Source organism: Ptychodera flava, chromosome 15 (assembly GCF_041260155.1).
Source record: "Ptychodera flava strain L36383 chromosome 15, AS_Pfla_20210202, whole genome shotgun sequence".
NCBI classification, from domain to species: Eukaryota; Metazoa; Hemichordata; class Enteropneusta; family Ptychoderidae; genus Ptychodera; species Ptychodera flava.
In genome coordinates, this window is record NC_091942.1 from 1,431,882 (window position 1) to 1,454,837 (window position 22,956).

General features: G+C 36.5%; 1 protein-coding gene across 1 annotated transcript in view; it reads left to right on the forward strand.

Annotated features, from left to right (window-relative positions):
• Window positions 1-231: 231 nt before the first annotated feature.
• The window catches only part of LOC139150823 (uncharacterized), a 30,771-nt gene continuing 8,046 nt past the window's right edge, over window positions 232-22,956 (forward strand). Inside the window, exons 1-4 of the mRNA XM_070723226.1 lie at window positions 232-812; window positions 3,436-3,548; window positions 4,348-4,523; window positions 11,370-11,490. Coding sequence (XP_070579327.1) covers window positions 377-812; window positions 3,436-3,548; window positions 4,348-4,523; window positions 11,370-11,490 — 846 coding nt within the window. The 5' untranslated portion in view covers window positions 232-376. The remainder of the gene's footprint in view (window positions 813-3,435; window positions 3,549-4,347; window positions 4,524-11,369; window positions 11,491-22,956) is intronic.

The window sequence follows — 22,956 nt, forward strand, 5'->3', positions numbered from 1 at the left end:
AACTTGTATCGGAATGCGAGTGCATAGCGCTTGCACGTAAACAGCGCCCTCTTGAATCTTTGTACTGAAAATTCATAGTTAAGTTACTCATTATTATTAGACACTTTTTATCCTCTCATATCTGAAAGATTGCTCACCATTAAGTTAATTTTTTTTATAAATATGATGGTACTCAATCGGTGACGACATACAACTACTCTGTCGTAGTACACACAGTCGAATCTGGGTCTCGTTACTATTAATAGTAATTCTCCCTAGCGAAAGGTAGTGGCACAGCTAGCGGCAAAATTTAAAATGCGCTCAGAAATCGAGACACCCATTTTACGTGTAAATTGCGTAAGAATACCCCAGGAACCACAGCCACTGTCCCTCGTTGATGTTTTCTGTTCGTAACCGCAAAGCAGCAGCCAAAATGGATAATCAGCATATGGATGTTGTCTCGAGACTTGGTGTTGAAGGTGGCACTGATGAGTGCCTGACTGCCGAGTGCCAAGATTATAAGCTGGGTAGGTGTAAACAAGCCGAAAGATGTGGCCGCACACGACATACGCACATAGATTTTCCTCCCGCGTCTAAATGGGAGCAGTGTCACATGCTACGAGTTGGCTTCAGGCCCTATCCAATAACTAGGAGTCATCAATGGAAGGGTGATTTGACTTTTGAAGATGTAATATGCAATTGGTTGCTTGACCACCCTGGAAATGTTGAAATGGACGATTTGCCTGCGTATCCTACAACCACAAAGACTGATGACTTGCTTTGCCAACGTGGTATTAAAATACCACAGTATATACAACTGCTGTCCTGTCGCAGTAAGTATTATTTATGGTGAAAACCGCTGATACACGTCGCTTGTATATGTTATTTATCAACACTTTTTTTTCTTCATCAGTCCACTTGGTTCAGTTTGTAATATGACGAGCATCTTTTGATCCATACATGTACCGTTGTCGATAGGGATGGGTGGCGGGCAAGGGAAATGAGTGTTCAGGAGCCTAAACTGACGGTCAAGAAACACTAAACGAACACTTTACGATGCATGGACGATCTTTTACCAACACACGACAACAAATGAAACCCATGTTACTGAACATTGTCAATTTGCAGACTTTACTCTGTCATTGCTAATACTTCAGTTCAGGTAATACCTTTGTTCTGATTTTTAATTATTATGTACCGAATCGATTATCTATTTTTTACATCCATGATTATAATATATTCACTGTATCTCTTTGGTTTTAGTGTTAACTTCGAATTGTTGGCAGTAACCAACATAAAGTTGGAAAACTAACCTAATAGGTTCTATAATTTGGTGCAATTTATAGGGTACTACAGGCATTCTTCGTCTGGAAGGTATGAATATGATCAATAAATGCCATGTATGAAACTTTGTTTCATTATACAAGCCTTACCTGTGGAACAAATTAATGATGAGGATTAGGGAGGGCAATTAACAGATATGTACTATTTTCTTTGAAATACTATACAGACTCGAGAGATAGGTAGGGTAAAGTAATTAACACACACTCGACAGGGGTAAGGCTTGTATAATGAAAAAAAGTTTAACACATGACATTTATTGATCATGTTCATAACTAGAGGAATAATGCCTGCAGTACCCTGTGGTTTATTTAGTGTGTTGGTCTGTTGACTGCACAATGAATGAATAAAAGCTGCTGTTAAAACTGAAAAACAATCTATGATGTCAGCATGATGCCTTAACTAAAATGGACACAGGCTTGTAGTAGTACAAATCCCAGAAACTCTACAAATCAGTGCAAGTAAATACTGAAATTCACTTTTCAAGGTGATACAACAATCATTTTTACCTCATTTCTCATGACAAAATGCTAGAAACATTTCAACAGGGTAATTTGTACCTGAAGTTGTACAATTTTCTTTGTTAAACTCATGTTTGTAGATTTGTTTTCACACTGATGGTGATCATTGAAATGTTTGCAATCGATTGTATTTTTCACTACATACTTCACTCCATCCCAACACAGAAGTTTCATTTGTAATTCATTTATTTTGCAACTCATTTCCCTTAAGTTCCTGGATCTCTCCAAATATTGCCTCATGTACTGGTACAAGTTCATTAAACAACATGAAAATCCTTACATGTATGTGATTTGACTCATGCAAAACAAATTTGGTTCTTAATCCCCTCATTTGATAATGGTATGTTCAGGTCAATTGAGGTCAGGTGGTGAGGACAGCTGTATCAAATACATATTATGTAACATTTTGAGGTGGTCTCTTTGATGAGGGAGTTTTCTCCAAATCAGGAGGAATTCTCTCATACTATAGGTTATGGACTCACCAGGTTATGGATTGTGACTAGAAACATTACAATTGGTGAATTATATTCTCTTCCATTCGGTTATAGTGTTGTAGTGTGCCTTGGTGATGGAAGAGCACAAGTGGTGCTCTTACTTATGATGCATTGTTTCAAATAAGTCATACTAGCAAGTTTGATTATTTCACTTCGACCTCTATGCTTTGATCAGTGCACGGTCCCTCTATCAGAGACTGAGAAGAGTGTGATTAGGGTTATGATTGTGTTCAGTGCACATGCTGATCATTTATTGTATACCTATTCACATTACTTGTGGACATTTTTAATTTTTTTTTTTCCGTTTTGAGCTATCACTCTGACATATGATCCGTGACTGATTTCGTTCTAACTTTCCACAAGGACATAGTGCAATAACATGTAGATGCACATCATTTGTTTCTTGATAATCCAATATGATTGCCTATTGACAATTGTATTGTTTTAATTTTTGTCCCTCCAAAAGCATTATGCAGACATTCCAAGAAACAACTCCATGCTGTATAATATACTTGAAGTGATATAATTGTGCAATTTGGTTGCAATACAAATAAAATCCAATTTAATCACCAGGTTATGGATTGTGACTAGAAACATTCCAATTGGTGAATTATATTTTCTTCCATTCAGTTATACCCAATCAAAGCACCCTAATTACAGGCAGGGACTGTGTCATTGGCAGTGACTTGATATTTTTGATGTATTTGTGAGTAACATGATCCATCATGATGAATTGTTAAGAAAAATGATGAAGTGAGTGATAAAATAGAGTGCAAGGATTTTGATCAACAGTTTTAATGAAACCAAAAAAAAAGAAACTTTCTATAACTGTTGTCCTTGGCAACCTCAGAAAAATTATTTTTGGTAACATTTAGCACATGTATGTTAACAATCCTATCCCAGGTTTATATCGGATTCAGATATTGTCCTACTGACATTTAGATATACATGTAATGCTTTGTATTGATACTTTTTCTTTCTGATGAACTATTGTTACTAATATTTTCATCCTATAAATTACTATTTGCAACTGTAGCACCCTGTATTATGTTTCTTAATAAAAATTTGTATTCAATAAAAATTCTTCTCTTAATCAATAGTTACGGAAAGCTTACAGGAAGATGCCTTCCCAACCATGTTGACCCAGTTTGCTGACAAATACAACACAAGCAAAACCGGGATTGCCAGTCTATACAAGGCTGCTTGTTCATCTGTGAGTAGACTTGAATACCCTTCAAAATACATTTTCCCATTTTTGACTTTTGGATTGCTTGACAAAGGCTCTTGTCTCCTCAAAGTTTAGTTTTTGGTATTAGGACATAAATTGGTAGCACTTATATTAGCGGTATGCATATGTCCTTGTCCATTTTTTATCCAGTATAAAACATATACCAGGCTGTCATTTTGTTACCCAGTATAAAACATATACCAGACTGTCATTTTGTTACCCAGTATAAACATATACCAGGCTGTCATTTTGTTACCCAGTATAAAACATATACCAGGCTGTCATTTTGTTACCCAGTATAAAACATATACCAGGCTGTCATTTTGTTACCCAGTATAAAACATATACCAGGCTGTCATTTTGTTACCCAGTATAAAACATATATCAGACTGTCATTTTGTTACCCAGTATAAAACATATACCAGGCTGTCATTTTATTACCCAGTATAAAACATATACCAGGCTGTCATTTTGTTACCCAGTATAAAACATATACCAGACAATATAAAGACATATACCAGACTAAGACGTCTATCAGACCATAACACGTATACCAGACCGCCATTTTGTTTCAAGACTTCTTTGCCAAAGGACAGTCGTCAAACACCTTGATACGAATGCTTTCAATGTTGTGATCAAACATCCATGACACAGAAGCCTGTTAAGTAGCATTTAGTATTTGTTTGAAATGATTCTGATGCAGTCACATCAAAACATCACACAGAATCAGAGGATAATTTTTGCAATTAAAAAAGAAACCTATGATACTGTGTTCCATTTTCAGGATATACCAGATGTGCAAAAGACTAAAAACATTAAGTACAGGCCTGCTTTGTTCAGATGGATGTATGTTCTTGATGCATACAGAAATGGAGAACTACGGGAAGCGACCTTGGACCATTTGTTATGTGATATAATTGAAGTTGCTGCACTTGACACAAATAACCTTGTGTTGACCAAGTAGGTATCTAGATAGGGGCAGTTCATGTAGGAAAAAACAGATTTAGACATACAAATAGGGCATGAAGTAGGTTGTTTGAATTTTGGCTTCCCCCAGCGGTCCCTACAGTTTGTCTACATGAAATTTTTGCCAGTTTTCTACCCTGACATCATGCCAGGTTACACTGTACTGCCCTGCTTTATGGTCCCTGGAGACAAAAGTCAGCGGAGTTTATGATTTTTGGTTGTATCCTTCCATCCATCCATCTGTCCAAATTCTAACACTTTTCTCTGACATGCCCTGAATGAACTTTGTCATTCAAAGTTGGTATAAAGACATCACCAATGGCATATACATGTATACTGGTATACACATTGATTTGTATCACGATACAGTCCATTATGACCTCCAGACATCCATATCATTTCAATTTTTCGATGTCTAGCGCTGTAACAGAGGTGAAAACAGATTTCTTTCAAAGTTGATACAATCGCATAACTCTATGTCACATGCACCTGGATTTTTTTCACAGTACACCATAATATCATGATTCAGTGCTGTGATGGTATTTTTAATATCTATCCATAACTCTGACATGCAAGAACCTACATTAAACCAGTCTCTTTCAGAGTTGATGCAAGGACATAGCCTATGCTATACCGGTACAAATGTAATTTGAATTTTATTGCAACAAGACCTAGTATGGCTACACTGTACATGTACTAGGTAGCCATTTTGTCATGATACTTACATTTCCATTCTAAAATCATGTCTGCCACAAAATTCAAAATATAATAGTCACGCCAGTGGCTTACTGACTACGCATGCGCAGATTCATAATGTACTATGCGAGTAACCGGAAGTGTACGCGACTTAACTGGCCGCCATTTTTGGACACCGTGGTGCGAAGCACCAAAGGTGTCCTATGTCGCCACAATGTCTGTGTGTGTGTCCGTCTGTCCGTCCGTCCGTCCGTCCGTCCGTCCGTAGACAGATTTTGTTCCACTCATAACTTAAGAACCCTTAGGTCCAATGTCATGCAATTTGGTATTTGGTATTATCATGATGAGACTTAGATCTGATTAGATTTTGGTGGGTGTGGCTTATTAATTAATTGCTCATTTGCATATTTTATGACTTTTTCGTTCACGCAGATATCTCAGAGACGCCCTGAGCGATTTCGTTCAAACTTGGTAAAAGGATAGTACTCTACCTCATACAGATGCACGTTGATTTGTTTCACAATGTGATCAAATTTGGCCGTGTTAGAGGACTTTTTAGTTTTCGCCTCCATAGACTCCCCTGTATAAGGCAATCCATAGACTCCCATGTACGGTATAAGGCAATCCATAGACTCCCATGTATAAGGCAATCCATAGACTCCCATGTATAAGGCAATCCATAGACTCCCATGTGTAAGGCAGTCCATAGACTCCCATGTATAAGGCAGTCCATAGACTCCCATGTATAAGGAAGTCCATAGACTCCCATGTATAAGGCAATCCATAGACTCCCATGTATAAGGCAATCCATAGACTCCCATGTTTAAGGCAGTCCATAGACTCCCATGTATAAGGAAGTCCATAGACTCCCATGTATAAGGCAGTCCATAGACTCCCATGTATAAGGCAGTCCATAGACTCCCATGTATAAGGCAGTCCATAGACTCCCATGTATAAGGCCAAGAAAAATAAAAATTTAGTTTCTCATCGTATTCATATTGCAAAAAGGATGCAGTGACACAGTTTTTAGTCCCCACAGATAAAGTCCAGGGGGCTCATAGATTGGGTCATGTCAGTCCGTCAGTCCATCCATGTGAGTCCATCCGTTCACGCAGATATCTCAGACGCTTTGACAAAATGTCACGTGACCTTTGACCTCAAATATACATATTTGTCCATAACTCGGTAACCACAAGTGCTAAACCTTTCATATATGGTATGATGGGACACCCTATGATGCCACATATTGTACCTCATTAATTATGTACATATCTAATTTTGAGCAAGCCAATAGAGCTAGAGGTCTGATTTTTGGTATATATGGATAACTTAGCAATACAATTTTTTTGACAAAATGTCATGTGACCTTGGTGACCTTTGACCTCAAATATACATATTTGTCCATAACTCAGTAATCACTAATGCTACACCCTTCATATTTGGTATGATGGGACACCTTATGACGCCACATATTGTACCTCATTAATTATGTGCATATCTAATTTTGAGCGAGCCAATAGAGCCAGAGGTCTGATTTTTGGTATGTACGGATAACTTAGCAATGCTTTTTTTTGACAAAATGTCACGTGACCTCAATTACCTTTGACCTCAAATATACATATTTGTGCATAACTCAGTAACCACAAGTGCTACACTCTTCATATTTGGTATGATGGGACACCTTATGACGCCACATATTGTACCTCATTAATTATGCACATATCTAATTTTGAGCGAGCCAATAGAGCTAGAGGTCTGGTTTTTGGTATATATGGATAACTTAGCAATACAATTATTTTGACAAAATGTCACGTGACCTCGGTGACCTTTGACCTCAAATATACATGTTTGTCCAAAACTCAGTAACCACAAGTGCTACACCCTTCATATTTGGTATGATGGGACACCTTATGACGCCACATATTGTACCTCATTAATTATGCACATATCTAATTTTGAGCGAGCCAATAGAGCTAGAGGTCTGATTTTTGGTATATAGGGATAACTTAGCGATACAATTTTTTTGACAAAATGTCATGTGACCTCGGTGACCTTTGACCTCAAATATACATATTTGTCCATAACTCAGTAACCACAAGTGCTACACCCTTCATATTTGGTATGATGGGACACCTTATGACGCCACATATTGTACCTCATTAATTATGCACATATCTAATTTTGAGCGAGCTAATAGAGCAAGAGGTCTGATTTTTGGTATGTAGGGATAACTTAGCAATACAATTTTTTGACAAAATGTCACGTGACCTCGGTGACCTTTGACCTCAAATATACATATTTGTCCATAACTCAGGAACCACAAGTGCTACACCCTTCATATTTGGTATGATGGGACACCTTATGATGCCACATATTGTACCTCATTAATTATGTGCATATCTAATTTTGAGCAAGCCAATAGAGGTAAATGTATGATTTTTAGTATATAGGGACAGACTATAGGATAGAAATTTTTTGACAAAATGTCATGTGACCTCGATAACCTTTTACGTAAAATACACAATTATGTCAATAAATAAGTAACCACAAGTGCTATGTCCTTTATATTTAGTAGGATGCTTTACCTCGTTAATTATGCCCATATATAATTGTGGGCAAGCCAATAGAGCTAGAGGTCTGAATTTTGGCATATATGGATTAATTAGCAATACAATGGGTTTTTTTTTCAAAATGTCACGTGACCTTGATGACCTTTGACCTTGAATATGCATATATATGCATAACTCAGTAACCACAAGTTCTTTACGCTTCAATTTTGATAGGATAGTAGACCTTAAGATGTCACATCTTGTACCTCATTTATTATGCACATATTTATTTCTTGGCTGGCCAATACAGCTAGAGGTCTGATCTTTTTTCCCGATTTAGAACCATAACTTAGACATGCCTCTTGTTTCAAAATGGGAACAATGACATCGACCTATGTGTCCATAGATCTGAACATATACACTCCAGTGATACTTCTTAATGACCTCATTTCCCTGCCCCATCAAGACTAATACTCCTATTACAAGTGGGGACTATGTCAATGTCAATGACTTGTTACTTCTATACAGAATATTATCTCACATAGTGAGTGTCTGAATATTATTCTGAATTGTATTCCAAAGCACATTCTGAAAGGACTCTTCTGGAATATACAGAATATTATCTCACATAGTGAGTGTCTGAATTTTATTCTGAATTGTATTCCTAAGCACATTCTGAAAAGTAACTCTTCTGAAAATTTCACATTCTTTGCCACTGCACCATCTCCCTAATACATTCTGATGACCCACGGTGTCCACTCAAGTCTCACTTTGATTTATTTGAGTCCTCATAAATAAACAAATATGAAATATGAGTGTTATTTTATTATATGCCATTGATAAAATATATCTTTTATTAGCCAGTAAGTATTATCATCCACATTGTCACTGACACAAACTATCATTACTATCACGCCTACAAATAGAAAAGAGAGAAAACTGTCATGCATATGAATGAGGACATACGCAAAGAATGCTCAGATTGAATTTTAGAAAAGCGCCCTCTGTGTCAATAACTAAATGCAAAAATCGGCCTTTTTTAGATGGAACACTAGTTTTCAGCTTGCAATTGGAAATTGGGCAGTGCAGTCACTATTGCAACGATAATGATGGCACAATACGTCCCTTGTTTAATACAGTAGGTAGTTATCATGGTACAATTATCAATTTATGTCCAACTAAACAATTCTATTTTATCCTTTATTATTACTAATCATGAATCAATACAAATAACATTTTTAATCTTAACCCCTGGCATGACATCAAGGGCTTAGCCCTATATAATATTAATATATTAAGAAGAGCGTCATAATTTGTGTATCACAACAGATTTATGTCCAGCTTTGTGCGCTTGACTTCACATATTCAGTTACCTTGAACCCTGTATCAGCCAGGCCTATCACTTCATCATTTGCCAATTTAGTAAAAAGTTGTATGGAGCAAAATACCCCACTACATAGTTTCCTCTACATGTACTTGGTATGGTATGGTATGGTATGGTATGATGTGGTGTAGTGTGTTGTGGTGCGGTGGTGTATGGCATATCAGGTTTTGTCAGTGAAAATAATATTTTCAGTATCTAGGTTTCCAGGGGCCTTCAAATCAGTCAAATCATGTTTGGACTTTGTTAAAATGCTTCATGTGGTAACCAACATGACCTGATGGTGACTTTTGAACTTGGCAGGATAAAGCTAATCTACTCACAAAAATTACAAGCAGAGACTTGGACAGTACCTTGGTTTATTTGAAATTCATGTCTTTATGTCAAACTTGATAGCTAAAGTCACCCAAGGAGGAAAATTACGATTACTTTATTTCAAATTGTAGTGACATTCAGATTTGTTTCTTAGTTAGTGACATTTATTCATTGACATCAGGACCATTTGACTGATGCTTTGTAACCCTTTGACTTCTGTAATTTTTCCCATCAAAATTTTAATGCAAAATTTTACCAATTTTTGTGAACTTTTCAGTAAATTTTATCAAAATTTTGGACCAAATGGATATCACATTTCATTGGCTACAGTTTTTTTATCAAAATTTTGGCAAAAATCAGAAAAAAATTGACTATTGTATATTTTATAAAGGTGACAAAAATAGACTTTGGCATTCAAAGGGTTAAATGAGCTGTTTCCTATATAGATTGCTAAGTCACTCAGAAATAAATTCCTAGTCGTCGTTTAAGGTGGCGTTGCACATAGCACAGTGTATTTTGCTAAAAATGACTTTTTTGCAAATATTTGTTCAATTATCATGAAGATAATAATATTAGTGCGGTTCACCTTCTCACATGACAAGCTATTATAAGTTCGGTGAGAAAAAAGTGTAAAAGTATGCAAATTTATGCGAATCAACCTATTACCTTGATTGCTTTTTTTTTCTATATTTTCAAAATTTTAAGAAAATTTAACTCCATCCTTGCTGAGTCCAATCCCTTTAAAATTTCACATCATATTCTGTAAGTACTATATAACAAAACAACAATTTGAACAAATTTGTTAAGTAATAAAGTCTTTACATTTTAACTGAGAGTGAATTCAATTTTACTTATGATTTTTATCACTTTTTGAATATCAGTCTTTCAACCCCTACCATTTAAGAAAGAGAATAGATAATGCAAACAAAATTGCAGTTTTTTCCTACATATACTCTAGTTTCAGATGAGATATTAAATTTTACAAAGTAGTATCAAGCTTTTGACTTACCGCCACATTAATTTTTATTGTTAAAGCCAAAGCAGAGGTTTTCCTCCCAAATGTGTATGCGTTTATCCGTTGAGTAAACTATTAGTAAACTATTGCTACCATACTAAACTTTAGATTCTCTGCTTTTTGAATGTACGTATATATCATGAGGGGGTTTTCATGTCGTCTTTGATAAGAAATATTGCTTTGAAAAATTGTGTTGGTTTTGTAAAACAAAGGCATTCAGACAATGGGCAAGGTGGTTTGTGAGTTTTGGTGAGTATACCGGTGAGGCATGAAGGGCGAAATGCCATGAACCTACAACAGGGGAAACTCAAATTTCCTTGTCCTCGGTCTCACACTCTCAGTTCTGAAGAGAACTAGGTCACGTTCTTCTCAGCATTCAACAAACTCGACAAAAATATTTCGAACGGGCGTATGGTAAGTGATCCCTCACAATGTTAACAGTAAAAATGAAATCCAGCTGTTGCCCAGTATATCATCTGTAACTCCTGATGATTTTCGACCATTTTTTAATTTTGCTTCAATGTCATTGACACTTTTTTGTTCTACTCCACAAAGCATGTTAAAACGCCAACTATCTAGTTTGTCAACACAGAGTGAATATATGTGTAAATTGCACAGGTATTGCTTACATTTGAATTTTAGTCCACACCAGAATTTAGTTGTCAACAATAACAATTCAGTGTACACATGTACAGGCTGAGTTGACAAGCTGTATGGTGTGTATCTCAACATGATTTTAGAAGTAGAACAAGAAACTGTAGTTTACGTATTAAAATTAGTGAAAGATCATTAAAGTTACAGCTACTGACTCATTCAAGCCACTTATGAATTTTAAACCGATAGCTAGTTTTATGTATTCATACTTGTTTCTTATTTCATTGCAGCTTGAGAGAGGCAACTCAACGCAGGTTTGTTGTATGCGGCCAGCCTGTCACTGCACAAAGCGACGTTGAAGTTGTTACAACCGATGGCAGTGGAATGTTGCACATTGCTACATCTGTTGAAGTAAGTGACAGGATTTAGAATTTGTGTGTCTAGCTACTGAAATGGAAGATAGTATAGTAGATGAATGAACAGAGTACAGAAAATGATCAATATAAATAAATCTTTCATTCTGAAACATTAGCAACATAAATTAATTGAAAATGAAGTACAAAGTTGCCTTGAATTTGCTGTTCGTATTGTCACAATTTGGGAAAGAGGCAAAAAAGTAAGATGTATGGGATTTCACTCTCCTGAGGGCAGTAGCATCTTCAAGAGATCTACAAGTCACACATGTGTACCAGTATGTAGCTTCCACATACATGTAGGTTTAATACATTGTTGATGAGAACAAACTCCATGCACACCCATGAACAGACCTAATGTAGTGTAAAGCACTGTTTCACTGTGATTGTGTGCAATTAGTGCCAACAATACATGAACATTATACGCGTTTCGAAGGTTAGCATATAATTACTATCTATTCGTTGCGTACGAGAATTCCTTGGATTGTGGCTTGTGTCACCAAGTGATGAATATGTATATGGTGTAAAGCTCTTTTGTCTTAGTCTAGTTGGAACTCCACGATGTCGACACAAGCATTTATTTTATTGTCTCTATGAAAATCTTTGTAATGTAGTTATATAAGTGTTGTAAGTCCACTGTCTTTTGACAATATGTTGTAAGGGGAGATGTATGTAATAAACGTGGTGAGTTTTTTGAGGGTTTGCAGTATGCTCATTGGACATGACGACCACCGCATACTGCATATTATCTCAGTAGTGTATCATTTAATTCTCATCTTGAAGTTTAACCCTTTTCCTGCCAAGCGCCCTTGTCCGTTATCCTGCCAAGTCAGTAGAAAACCGCCCCATAATATGTGCCTGCTAAAGATTGGCTCTCCTGCATGTTATCCTGCCAGGCATTTTGGCAGAAATCGCCCATTTTCAGGGTAGTTTTAGCCGTACTTATACGTGTTAGACTTCGATAATTTCTACATGCCCGTTGACAGGGGAAGGAGCTCAAGGGTTACTGCAGAAAAAAATTGAGGTCACCGGCTTTGTTTGCCCCTGGGAGTGCGTCATTTTATTGCCGTTTCATGTTTATTTTTTCTGAAATAAACTCCTTCAGTATTGCGCACGTCCGCTAGGCACAAACATCACCTCACTCGTCTGTTAGTCAGAGACCCTGGGGGTCGTGCTAGGGGTGCGGCCAGCACCGGCAACCTGTCCTGTTTCCCCAGGGTAGGGTCAATTGAATACGTACCTTAAACGACTTGGCAGTGTAGCACAAAAACTACGTTTTTGCCGTTGTATTAACGACATGGCTAAGCCATTGAAGCACAGCTCCACGTAATTTGGCCAGCTCATTTGGGAGTTGGCTTACGAGTGTTACCGTTCATTACGACTTAATCGAGTGGTCCTCAGTCAGGTACGGGTTTGTACCTACATGGATTGGGCTGCAGCTAACCAGTGATAACCAGTCACTACACCCAAGTCGTCAGTCTCACTTTTGCGATGCATGGGTACAACGCAATATGCTTCCATTGTTCTAGCCATCGACGTGTCCACATGCCTGGCAGCCATATTGTACTGCTAGCTGGTTTGCATAACAAAAGCAGTCCCTGCTAAGTGCAGGCGGTATCCCCGTACAGCATATTGACCTTATGTCACCTTTTGAATTCTCTGTACGCAAACAGCGTACGTAGTTACCAGTGCGTCGGCAAGAGGATACGTTTGCCTGCAAACCAGAGCCAATACTTCGGACGATGGAATAAATAAAAAATCCAAAGCTACGTCCATTGAATGCACGGCCAAGGCGGTGAAGGACATTGCCTGGCTTGAACTTGCAGAGCTGAAGCCCAGCTTAGTATGTCGGACACCATTTGTAATGGTATTTCCGAGTCGTTCATATCCGTTCCATCGGAGGAAACAAGTCGAGCCGTCCCGTCAAAATACGTTCTCATTTTCAGTCACGCACTAGTGAATAAGTGACTTTCGTCTCGCACCATCGGCACCATCTGCCAAGTCGTTTGCAAGAGGTAGCCTTCTAGATTAGCATTGCCGAGTTGGTCAAGTTCGGCAGCAATCTCTACATGTATAGTGCCAGGCAGCCAAGTACGTCCAACTCCGCCAGAAAAAGTCACCATGCTATCCTGCCAAGTCCGCTAAAAAGCGGTAAAAAAAACCCAGCCCCCCTCGGGTGTGGGGGACTGGCAGACAGGTTTCTGCACCTTTCCCTGTCTATCGACTCCCTGCGAACCCATTTCGAGGGGAAAAGGCGTTCCTTGTCAGAAAACCTCTCCTCGGATGACCCCTAAACGCACAGGGGATAGCAAAACGTAGTGCCGTCGACTTGGCAGGAAAAGGGGTACCCAAAAAGGGCCCGATTTCCACCGGGTTGGGAGAATAACGGTCACCAGTGCTTAGATTCTGGCTACACCGAATTTCAAGCGGATTTTCACCAACTTGGCAGGAAAAGGGTTAATATAGATTGTATGTGTTTCTGATGCAAACAACTGTCTGTGTTATTGTTAACAAATAGTTGTAATCACATTCGCCAGGAATAAATTTCTTATTTATGCAGAGTGGATGAAACCAGGAATTTGAACTTTGTGAACAGATTCAAATAGAAATACATATATTTCCATATGCATTTGTATATGTTAACTGGTTTTGCTTGTACTGTTATCATGTGACTTCTTTGGCATAGAACTTTTGTGGTACTTTTTAATGGAGAGCAGACCCATTGACACACACATGTACGGGTACTCCCAAATGCTTTGTGTAGGGATCTCTGACAATGGTCAATTTATCAAGTTATTGATGATATTTGCAGAATTAGAACAGCACTATTTATTGAAGCCAGGGATTCTTGAAATGACATCAATTTTTTTTGTGCATTGAACTTTCAACGAAATATGCCAGTTTACTCTCAGTAAGGTTTTTCACAAGTTACTGTAGGCTTATTACAGGGCTGTTACAATTTAGATATTGTGCATCTATTCAACTTTGTTTTATTGAACAATTATCACCAAGCCAATGTTTTAGATCCAAAGATGACGGCACATAAATTAGCACTGTCTAAAACCTCTCATAGATTTAGTGTGATACCCAAAACTTGCATCTAGCATCATGCATTTCAGTAAGGCCATAAACAGTTCGTTATTACGCCAACTGTGGAGGTATTTGTGCCCAGTCATGGTTGTAATTACCCACTGATGTTTGACAATGCACGTGCATAGTATCTTGGTTGTCAATGGCAGACGAGATCTAGCATAGACAGCTGCAAACCCTGGCTGGCAAGATCTACTGCAACATTTCTTGCAATGGTTGCTTTTTTTTGTACTGCAGTAATAATTTTGTCAACGCTGCCTAAAGACTGAGAAAAATAAAAAGTTTGTTTCTTATCCTCATGTGTGTCAATTCAAACCCGCCGCGTCAACCTTTTTTTCTGCTCATGAGGAAATAAAATGACAAATAAAAATAAACACAAAAATATGCAACGATAGTGCATGAGACAGTGCTGTATAAAACAGAAAGTTACAAACAAAATAATTGACACTAACATTCCATTCAGAACTGTACGCATGTATGTCACTGTTATCCTGTCAAAACTGTGCATTGCTGCACTAAACAAACCGCAGAACTGTTGCTATACAGAAATATTAAAGCAACACTGCTGTGCATTTATCTCAGCGTGCATTCCTATGTTGTTTTCATGTTTTTAGCTCCGCTGTCAGTGACACGGAGCTTATCAAATAGGTTGATTTTCCGTCGTCGTCCGTCGTCGTCGTCGTCCGTCAACAATTGCCTTCTCCTCTGAAACCGCAAGTCCAATTGCTTTGAAATTTTATATGCAGCTCACTTGGGGTGACCTCACTTAAGTTTATTCAAATCGTAGTGAAATTTGCATATTTGTATTTTTGGGGCATTTTTTGGTGTTTTTGGTAAAAAAATCTTCTTCTCTGAAACCGCTTGTCTGATTGCTTTGAAATTTGATATGCAGTTTACTTAGGGTGACTTCAGACAGATTTGTTCAAATTGTGGTGAAATTTGCATATTTGTATTTTAAGGCAATTTTTGTCATTTTTGGTAAAAAAATCTTTGAAAATCTTTCCTTCAAACTACCGGTCAGATAGCTTTGATATTTGGTACATATGTCCCTAGGGATGATCTATTTCAGATTTGTTCAAATTGTGCAGAAATATGCAAATTTACATTTTTAAGGCAATTTTTGCGATTTTTGGTCAAAAAATGTATTTCTCAAAAAGTACTGGTCTGATAGTTTTGAAATTTGGCATACAGGTTTCTATAGATGAACTAAGTAATACATATTGAATTTCTGATGAAATCTGTAATTTTGTATTTTTGGGGCAATTTTTGCCATTTTTGGTCAAAAAATGTGTATTTCCAAAAGTACTCATCTGATAGCTTTGAAACTTGGTATACAGGTTCCTACAGATGAACTAAATGATATTTATTGAAATTATGATGAAATCTGCAATTTTGTATTTTTGGGGCAATTTTTGCCATTTTGGTCAAAAAATGTGTATTTCCAAAACTACTCATCTGATAGCTTTGAAATTTGGTATAGAGGTTTCTATAGATGAACTAAATTTGATCTTTTGAAATTATGATGAAATCTGCAAATTTTATTTTTTGTGGCAATTGTTGCCTTTTTTGGTCAGAAAATTTTATTCTCCAAAAAACTACTCATCAGATAGCTTTGGTTGACATGTTCTTAGGGATGATCCAATGTGATATTTTCAAAGTATGATGAAATCTTCTATTGTGTATCTTTGCAGCTATTTTAGCCACTTTTTTCTGGCCACTGCATTGAGCTATCAAAGATTTCCACCTTCTTCATCAACATGTGTCAAAAATAGTTATTCTCTACATAAACACAGCGGAGCTATATCGGCCGCTAGGTCGCTTGTTGCGTGTTGTTGTTGGTTGAAGATATAAAAAAAATGAGAGAAAAAAAAATGCGTCACTGCATCATTTTTGCAATATGTCTTGGATGAGAAACAAACTTTATTAGCTACTATAGACTATAGTCTATAGAAGCTATTGGGATGGGTATCCGTCCGGCGTCCGGCGTCAGTCTGTATGTATGTATGTATGTATGTATGTCCGTTTGTGAGGCGTCTGTCCACTCAAATATCTTGAGAACCGCAGTACTTACTGATTTGATATTTGTTGTGTAGATGAAAAATATGATTTTAAGAAACTGTTTTTTTTAGCTACTATAGACTATAGTCTATAGAAGCTATTGGGATGGGTATCCGTCCGGCGTCCGTCGTCAGTCTGTATGTATGTATGTATGTATGTATGTATGTATGTATGTATGTATGTATGTATGTCCGTTTGTGAGGCGTCCGTCCACTCAAATATCTTGAGAACCGCAGTACTTACTGATTTGATATTTGTTGTGTAGATGAAAAATACGATTTTGAGAAACTATTTTTTTAATTTTTTGATATTGTTGAAAATAGGCAAATTAATGCCAAAAAAGGTGTTTTTGGTAAAAAATCTTCTTCTTCATAACCGCTGGTCAGACAGCTTTGTTATTTGGTATACAGGTCCCTAGGGGTAACCCAACTTAGACTTGTTCAAATTGTGATGAAATATGCAAATCTGTATTTTTAAGGAATTTTTTTGTCATTTTTGGTCAAAATTTGACTTACATTGTATGTAATTCTTGTACTGTATAAACCCTATCAATTCACCCAGAAAAAAATAATTAATATGATTTTAAATAATTGAATTAATTAGGAAATCATCAAAGCCAAAATAATTTTAGTGTAGAATTATCAGAAAGTTCAACTTTTTTGACAGTTCATAGTGAAATGCTTACCATCTTGGAGGATTAAAACATGTAAAGGCAACTTTCCTGAATCCCAACTTTGACATATTCTGAACCGTCATTTATTGTGCCCTGTATGTTATCTAAAAGAAATGCTCAAAATAGTCAATAGAGATAGAGATAGAGATAGAGAAAGTTCTAATTTCCATTTATGGTTGACTTGGTAAGGATAAAATAAAATTACTTTTTGAGGAAAAAAAATAGAGTGGTCAATTAAAAGAGTGGTCAAAGTGATAGGGTTTTATGGTAAAGCTGGGCTGTATAAAGATTCCTCATGTGCTATTTATAGCAATTATGCAATCTGTGTAAACAGTGCAATGAAAGTGTAACATGATTCCTTATAATGCTTTTGATGACCTTGAACTTCTTAAGTTTCAAACCTTTGTCTCTTCAGTGTGCTTTCTCTGAGTATGTACAGTCTCAACTTATTAAACAGAACTCACAATGTTAATCAAAGATATCCACCTTCTTCATCAATACATGTGTCACAAAAGGTTATTCTCTACATAACTCAACAGAGCTCTGTCAACTGTTGAGTTGCTTGTTCTTTCAAAACCGCTGGTCAGACAGCTTTAATATTTAGTTTACTTGTCCGTAGGATGACCTTAGTGAGATAGTTTCATACAGTCAGGAAATACTTAATTTTGTATCCATGTCTATAGTAGCTTCAGGGACTTTGGCCCTATGTTTAATTTTTTGATATTGTTGAAAATAGGCAAATTAATGCCAAAAAAGGTGTTTTTGGTAAAAAATCTTCTTCTTCATAACCGCTAGTCAGACAGCTTTGTTATTTGGTATACAGGTCCCTAGGGATAATTCAAATTAGATTTGTTCAAATTGTAATGAAATATGCAAATGTGTATTTTTAAGGAATTTTTTTGTCATTTTTGGTCAACATTTGACTTACATTGTATGTAATTCTTGTACTGTATAAACCCTATCAATTCACCCAGAAAAAAATAATTAATATGATTTTAAATAATTGAATTAATTAGGAAATCATCAAAGCCAAAATAATTTTAGTGTGAAATTATCAGAAAGTTCACCTTTTTTGACAGTTCATAGTGAAATGCTTACCATCTTGGAGGATTAAATATGTAAAGGCAACTTTCCTGAATCCCAACTTTGATATATTCTGAACCACCATTTTTGTTATCTAAAAGAAATTGCTCATAATAGTTTGTCATGATAGGGTGGTCAAATAAATAGAGATAGAGAAAGTTTCAATTTCCATTTATGGTTGACTTGGTAAGGATAAAATAAGATTACTTTTTGAGGAAAAAAATAGAGTGGTCAATTAAAAGAGTGGTCAAAGTGATAGGTTTTTTATGGTAAAGCTGGGCTGTAAGATTCCTTGTGCTATTTATAGCAATTATGCAATCTGTGTAAACAGTGCAATGAAAGTGTAACATGATTCCTTATAATGCTTTTGATGACCTTGAACTTCTTAAGTTACAAACATTTGTCTCTTCAGTGTGCTTTCTCTGAGAATGTACAGTCTCAACTTATTCAACAAAACTTACTTACAATGTTAATTTGAAAGTTAAAATGTGCTTGGTTAATAGGATGAAAATAAAAGAGAACCAGCTCAAGATTCTTTATAACCTGACAGATATGCTGTTTTATTATGACGTAAATCTTGATTTAAGCAAGTCTTGTTTACTTTAATTAGAATGTAATTAACTCTCGTTTATTTGCTATTATAGACTAATATAGTCTGATGAAATATGCAACTCTGTATTTTTACGGAATTTTTTTCCAATTTTGGTCAGGCCATCCTGAAATGAGCTGTCAAAGATATCCACCTTCTTCATCAATACATGTGTCACAAAAGGTTATTCTCTACATAACACAGCAGAGCTCTGTCAACTGTTGAGTTGCTTGTTTTTTCAAAACCGCTGGTCAGACAGCTTTAATATTTGGTTTACATGTCCCTAGGATGACCTTAGTGAGATAATTTCATACAGTCAGGAAATACTGAATTTTGTATCTATGTCTATAGTAGCTTCAGGGACTTTGGCCCTATGTTTTTTCTTGGCCTGAAGTCATGTTTCATATTTTCTGTGACAAAATAAAACATGATGCATACATGATGGGAATATTTACTTTTTTTGCGATGTATGTCACTATGTGTATATTTTTGTCTTAATGGTCGTAGACCGACAGTGTAAAACATGTTAGTAGTGTACAGTACTATTGTCAGAGTGTTCCCCTGCCATTTTCAGCAACCACTTTTGACATGGTTGCATTTAAACCCATGGAGGCCAAACAAGAGGCATTGGAATTCCTACAAAAACCTGCCTTGATGGTAGGATTGTTGCATTAACCTGAACCTTTGGTGGTTTTTAGTTTACCAACAAATTTGCTTATTGAAGTGTAGTAACTTTGAGTACACTTTTATTGGTCTGAATTTTGTCACAGCTTGTGTTGGTGTACCATAGACCAACTGCATCATGTTTATTGTCATTTCTAACTTCAAAAACATATGTACAATGTTTTTAAAAGAGGACGTATTCTTTGGCAGTGAAAGATATGTGATAGAGTTGAAAATCATAAGTGGAACACTGCAGTCAATGAAGGGTTACTGTGCAGTGGTCACAGTCAATCCACCCAGCATCATTAGAACAACCATCTCAAGTATGACTATTTCATATCTGACTCATGCTGACAACTCAGCTGTTTTCTTCTCATGATATGTCCTGCATGAGCAATTTGACTGGTAACATAGACCCTAAAGGGTCTATGCTTGTAATGAGCACCTGTGAATCTTGTGGAAAGACAATATTTTGCTTCTTTTAGACCATGAACCTTTTTTACGTTACAGACATGTATGTATGTATGTATGTATGTATGTATGTATGTATGTATGTATGTATGTAAACTGCATTTGTATATTTTTATTCCACATCAGGGAAAGACACTTATTTATTATCCACTTGCCCTTCGGGCAAGTGGGGGCTTCAGTTCACTTGCCCGAATTGGAAAACCACTTGCGCAGTATAATTTATGTGTTTGACAAAAGCTAAAACACTGGGTTTTCATTTCACGCACTTTATTTTGAAAATTATCATGTTATCATAAGAAAATGTCAGACATTCTCATAGGGTTCTCCTCGCACTTCTAAGAGTGCTGGATGGCTTATTTATATTAAATTAGCCCCACTAGCTGTATCATTTAGCATTCTTTATGTGATTTTACTTCTGAACTAAAACAAGTTTTTGGGAATGTGCTCTTTTGGGGGTTGGAATACAATTATTGTTTACTGCCCACAAGTATTGTTTACTGAATGTGCAATTTTGAACAAGAAAAATAATAAATATGTGCCCAAACGTAAAATGGCACCCCATGCAAATATAGGAAAAACAGTGTACACTGTGCATATATGCATTTGAATATTCACGGAAACAACAGAGTAGTCCAATGTAATGCATAGTGTTGAATGTTTTCAACTGGGACAAAAATGCTTTGTTTTCTTTGTAGTATGGTGGGAAATCAAAATAATGGTTAAAATGTAAATTTACTTGTCCAATTTTTCACTATGTTTTGTAAAGCTGTAAAAGACTATATCCTGTAAATGGTTAGAATTTAAAGAAAACCAGAGAAAATAGGAAGCCTTTTTAGGTCAACAAATTTCAAGATTTACAGCTAGTTGGGCTTTCATATTCATAGAAAAAATTCTAACAGTTCATATGTTTGTATGTTTACTTTCTTGGGGCTTAATGTACAAATAATAACAGCCATTTTAATTGTACCTTCAAGGTATTTTTGCTGTTAAAAGTTTTAACTTATCTATACAGAAAGAAAAAAATCTGCAGTTGTAAAGGAATGTTTTGAAGCTTCTGAAAAATAATATACTTCTTTGTCATGTTTTTACTGCGCTTATATCATACACAAGCCCTATGAAGTTTGGATTACCATTGCACTATACCAGTATCCTATGTTTTTCTAATAACCTAGGTGGTCTTTTTAATGCTCATGCGCAGACTGAATAGAATTTAAACCATCAACCTAAGGCGTCAGTGGTTTTCAATGTGTCTAGCAAGCTGAATTTCTCGATGACAAACTCGCTCCAATTGCTTCTTGACAGTCATTTTAGAATGGGAAAATTCACAAACAGAGAGGTTGGTCGCCACGGACAAGTAGAGTACGTTTTAGTAAAAGTCCCTTTTTTTGTGGTGATTTTTCCCCACTGGACTTTATTTTTACATCATTATAAACGTTCATACAAACCACAAAAACAGCTGTGTGTTTCTTTCTTTACCGTATCGACATATTGTGAGACACCTCACAGTCAATGCAATGAACTTTGATTTGGTGAACGCATGCTCCACCAGCTGAACAGCTTTTTCATATACAAAATCAGCGTGCGGTAACTGGTGGTATTGTTTGAACTGCATTTTATTGAAAGCGATTACATGATTCTTTTCTTCAACTCTTCATGCAATTTTATGAAAAATCTTATGGAAATGTTGACAATGACATAATATTCCCTCACCAGAAAATCGCTCTCGTGAATTCGATTTCTAGGTATTATTTTTTCACTTGCCCCGGGCAATCGGGCAACCCATAGTGTCTTTCCCTGCACATACTGATCTTTATGCATGAAAACATTTCTTAATATATGCATTTATACATCCATACATATATAATTGATTATGAATACTATGGGAGTTGTTTCATTCTTGTATTCTCTACATACATGTAATTATGGGGGGTCTAAATAAGTCATGTCGGTATGCGAGTTACATAATTTTTCTAGGCTGGTATCCTTTCACAGTCAAATTAGCAGGTATGTATTTGACAGAAAAAACTTCAGTGCAGATACAACGTAAGTTTTGGCTGTCATATTTAAAATACAGAGACGTTCCTGACAAAAATTGGCATTTACAACACAAAAATATCCATTGCATTGTACTTACCATGCCCAGTGTTCTTCAATTTCCTCACTACAAACAAATGATGATGACCAACAGTATACTATCACAAATCAGCGAATGCTATATACAGATAACGAACAATTTCTTCAAATACTCCACCTCACCATGAAATTACAAGTGAAAGCGTCATTAATGAAGAAGAGGAAGATGGTGTGAAACCATTCAATACCAGTTCTCAACAAGGTCAGAGAGTTGTTCAGGATGACATTGTAATAAACGAATTGTTGTGTTTTATTAGTTTCCACGGACACCGTCCGGGGGGACTTATAGGTTTGGTCATGTCCGTGCGTGCGTCCGTGCGTCAGTGCGTGCGTCCATCCGTCCGTCCGTCCGTCCGTTCACGCAGATATCTCAGAGATGCCTGGAGCAATTTCATTCAAACTTGGTACAAGGATTACTTCATATGTCATACAGATGCACGTCGATTTGTTTTGTGGTACGATGCAATATGGCTGCCAGGCGGCCATTTTATTACGATTTTTTCATGTACAGAGTCATTACTCAGGCATGTTTCAACAGATTTTATTCAAAGTTAATACAATGACATTGACCAATGTCATAGATATGCATGTCATTTTTTTTGGTGATACAGTCCAATATGGCTGCCGTGCGGCCATTTTGTTACAATTTTTTCATGTACAGAGCCATAACTCAGGCATATCTCAACTGATTTTATTCAAACTTG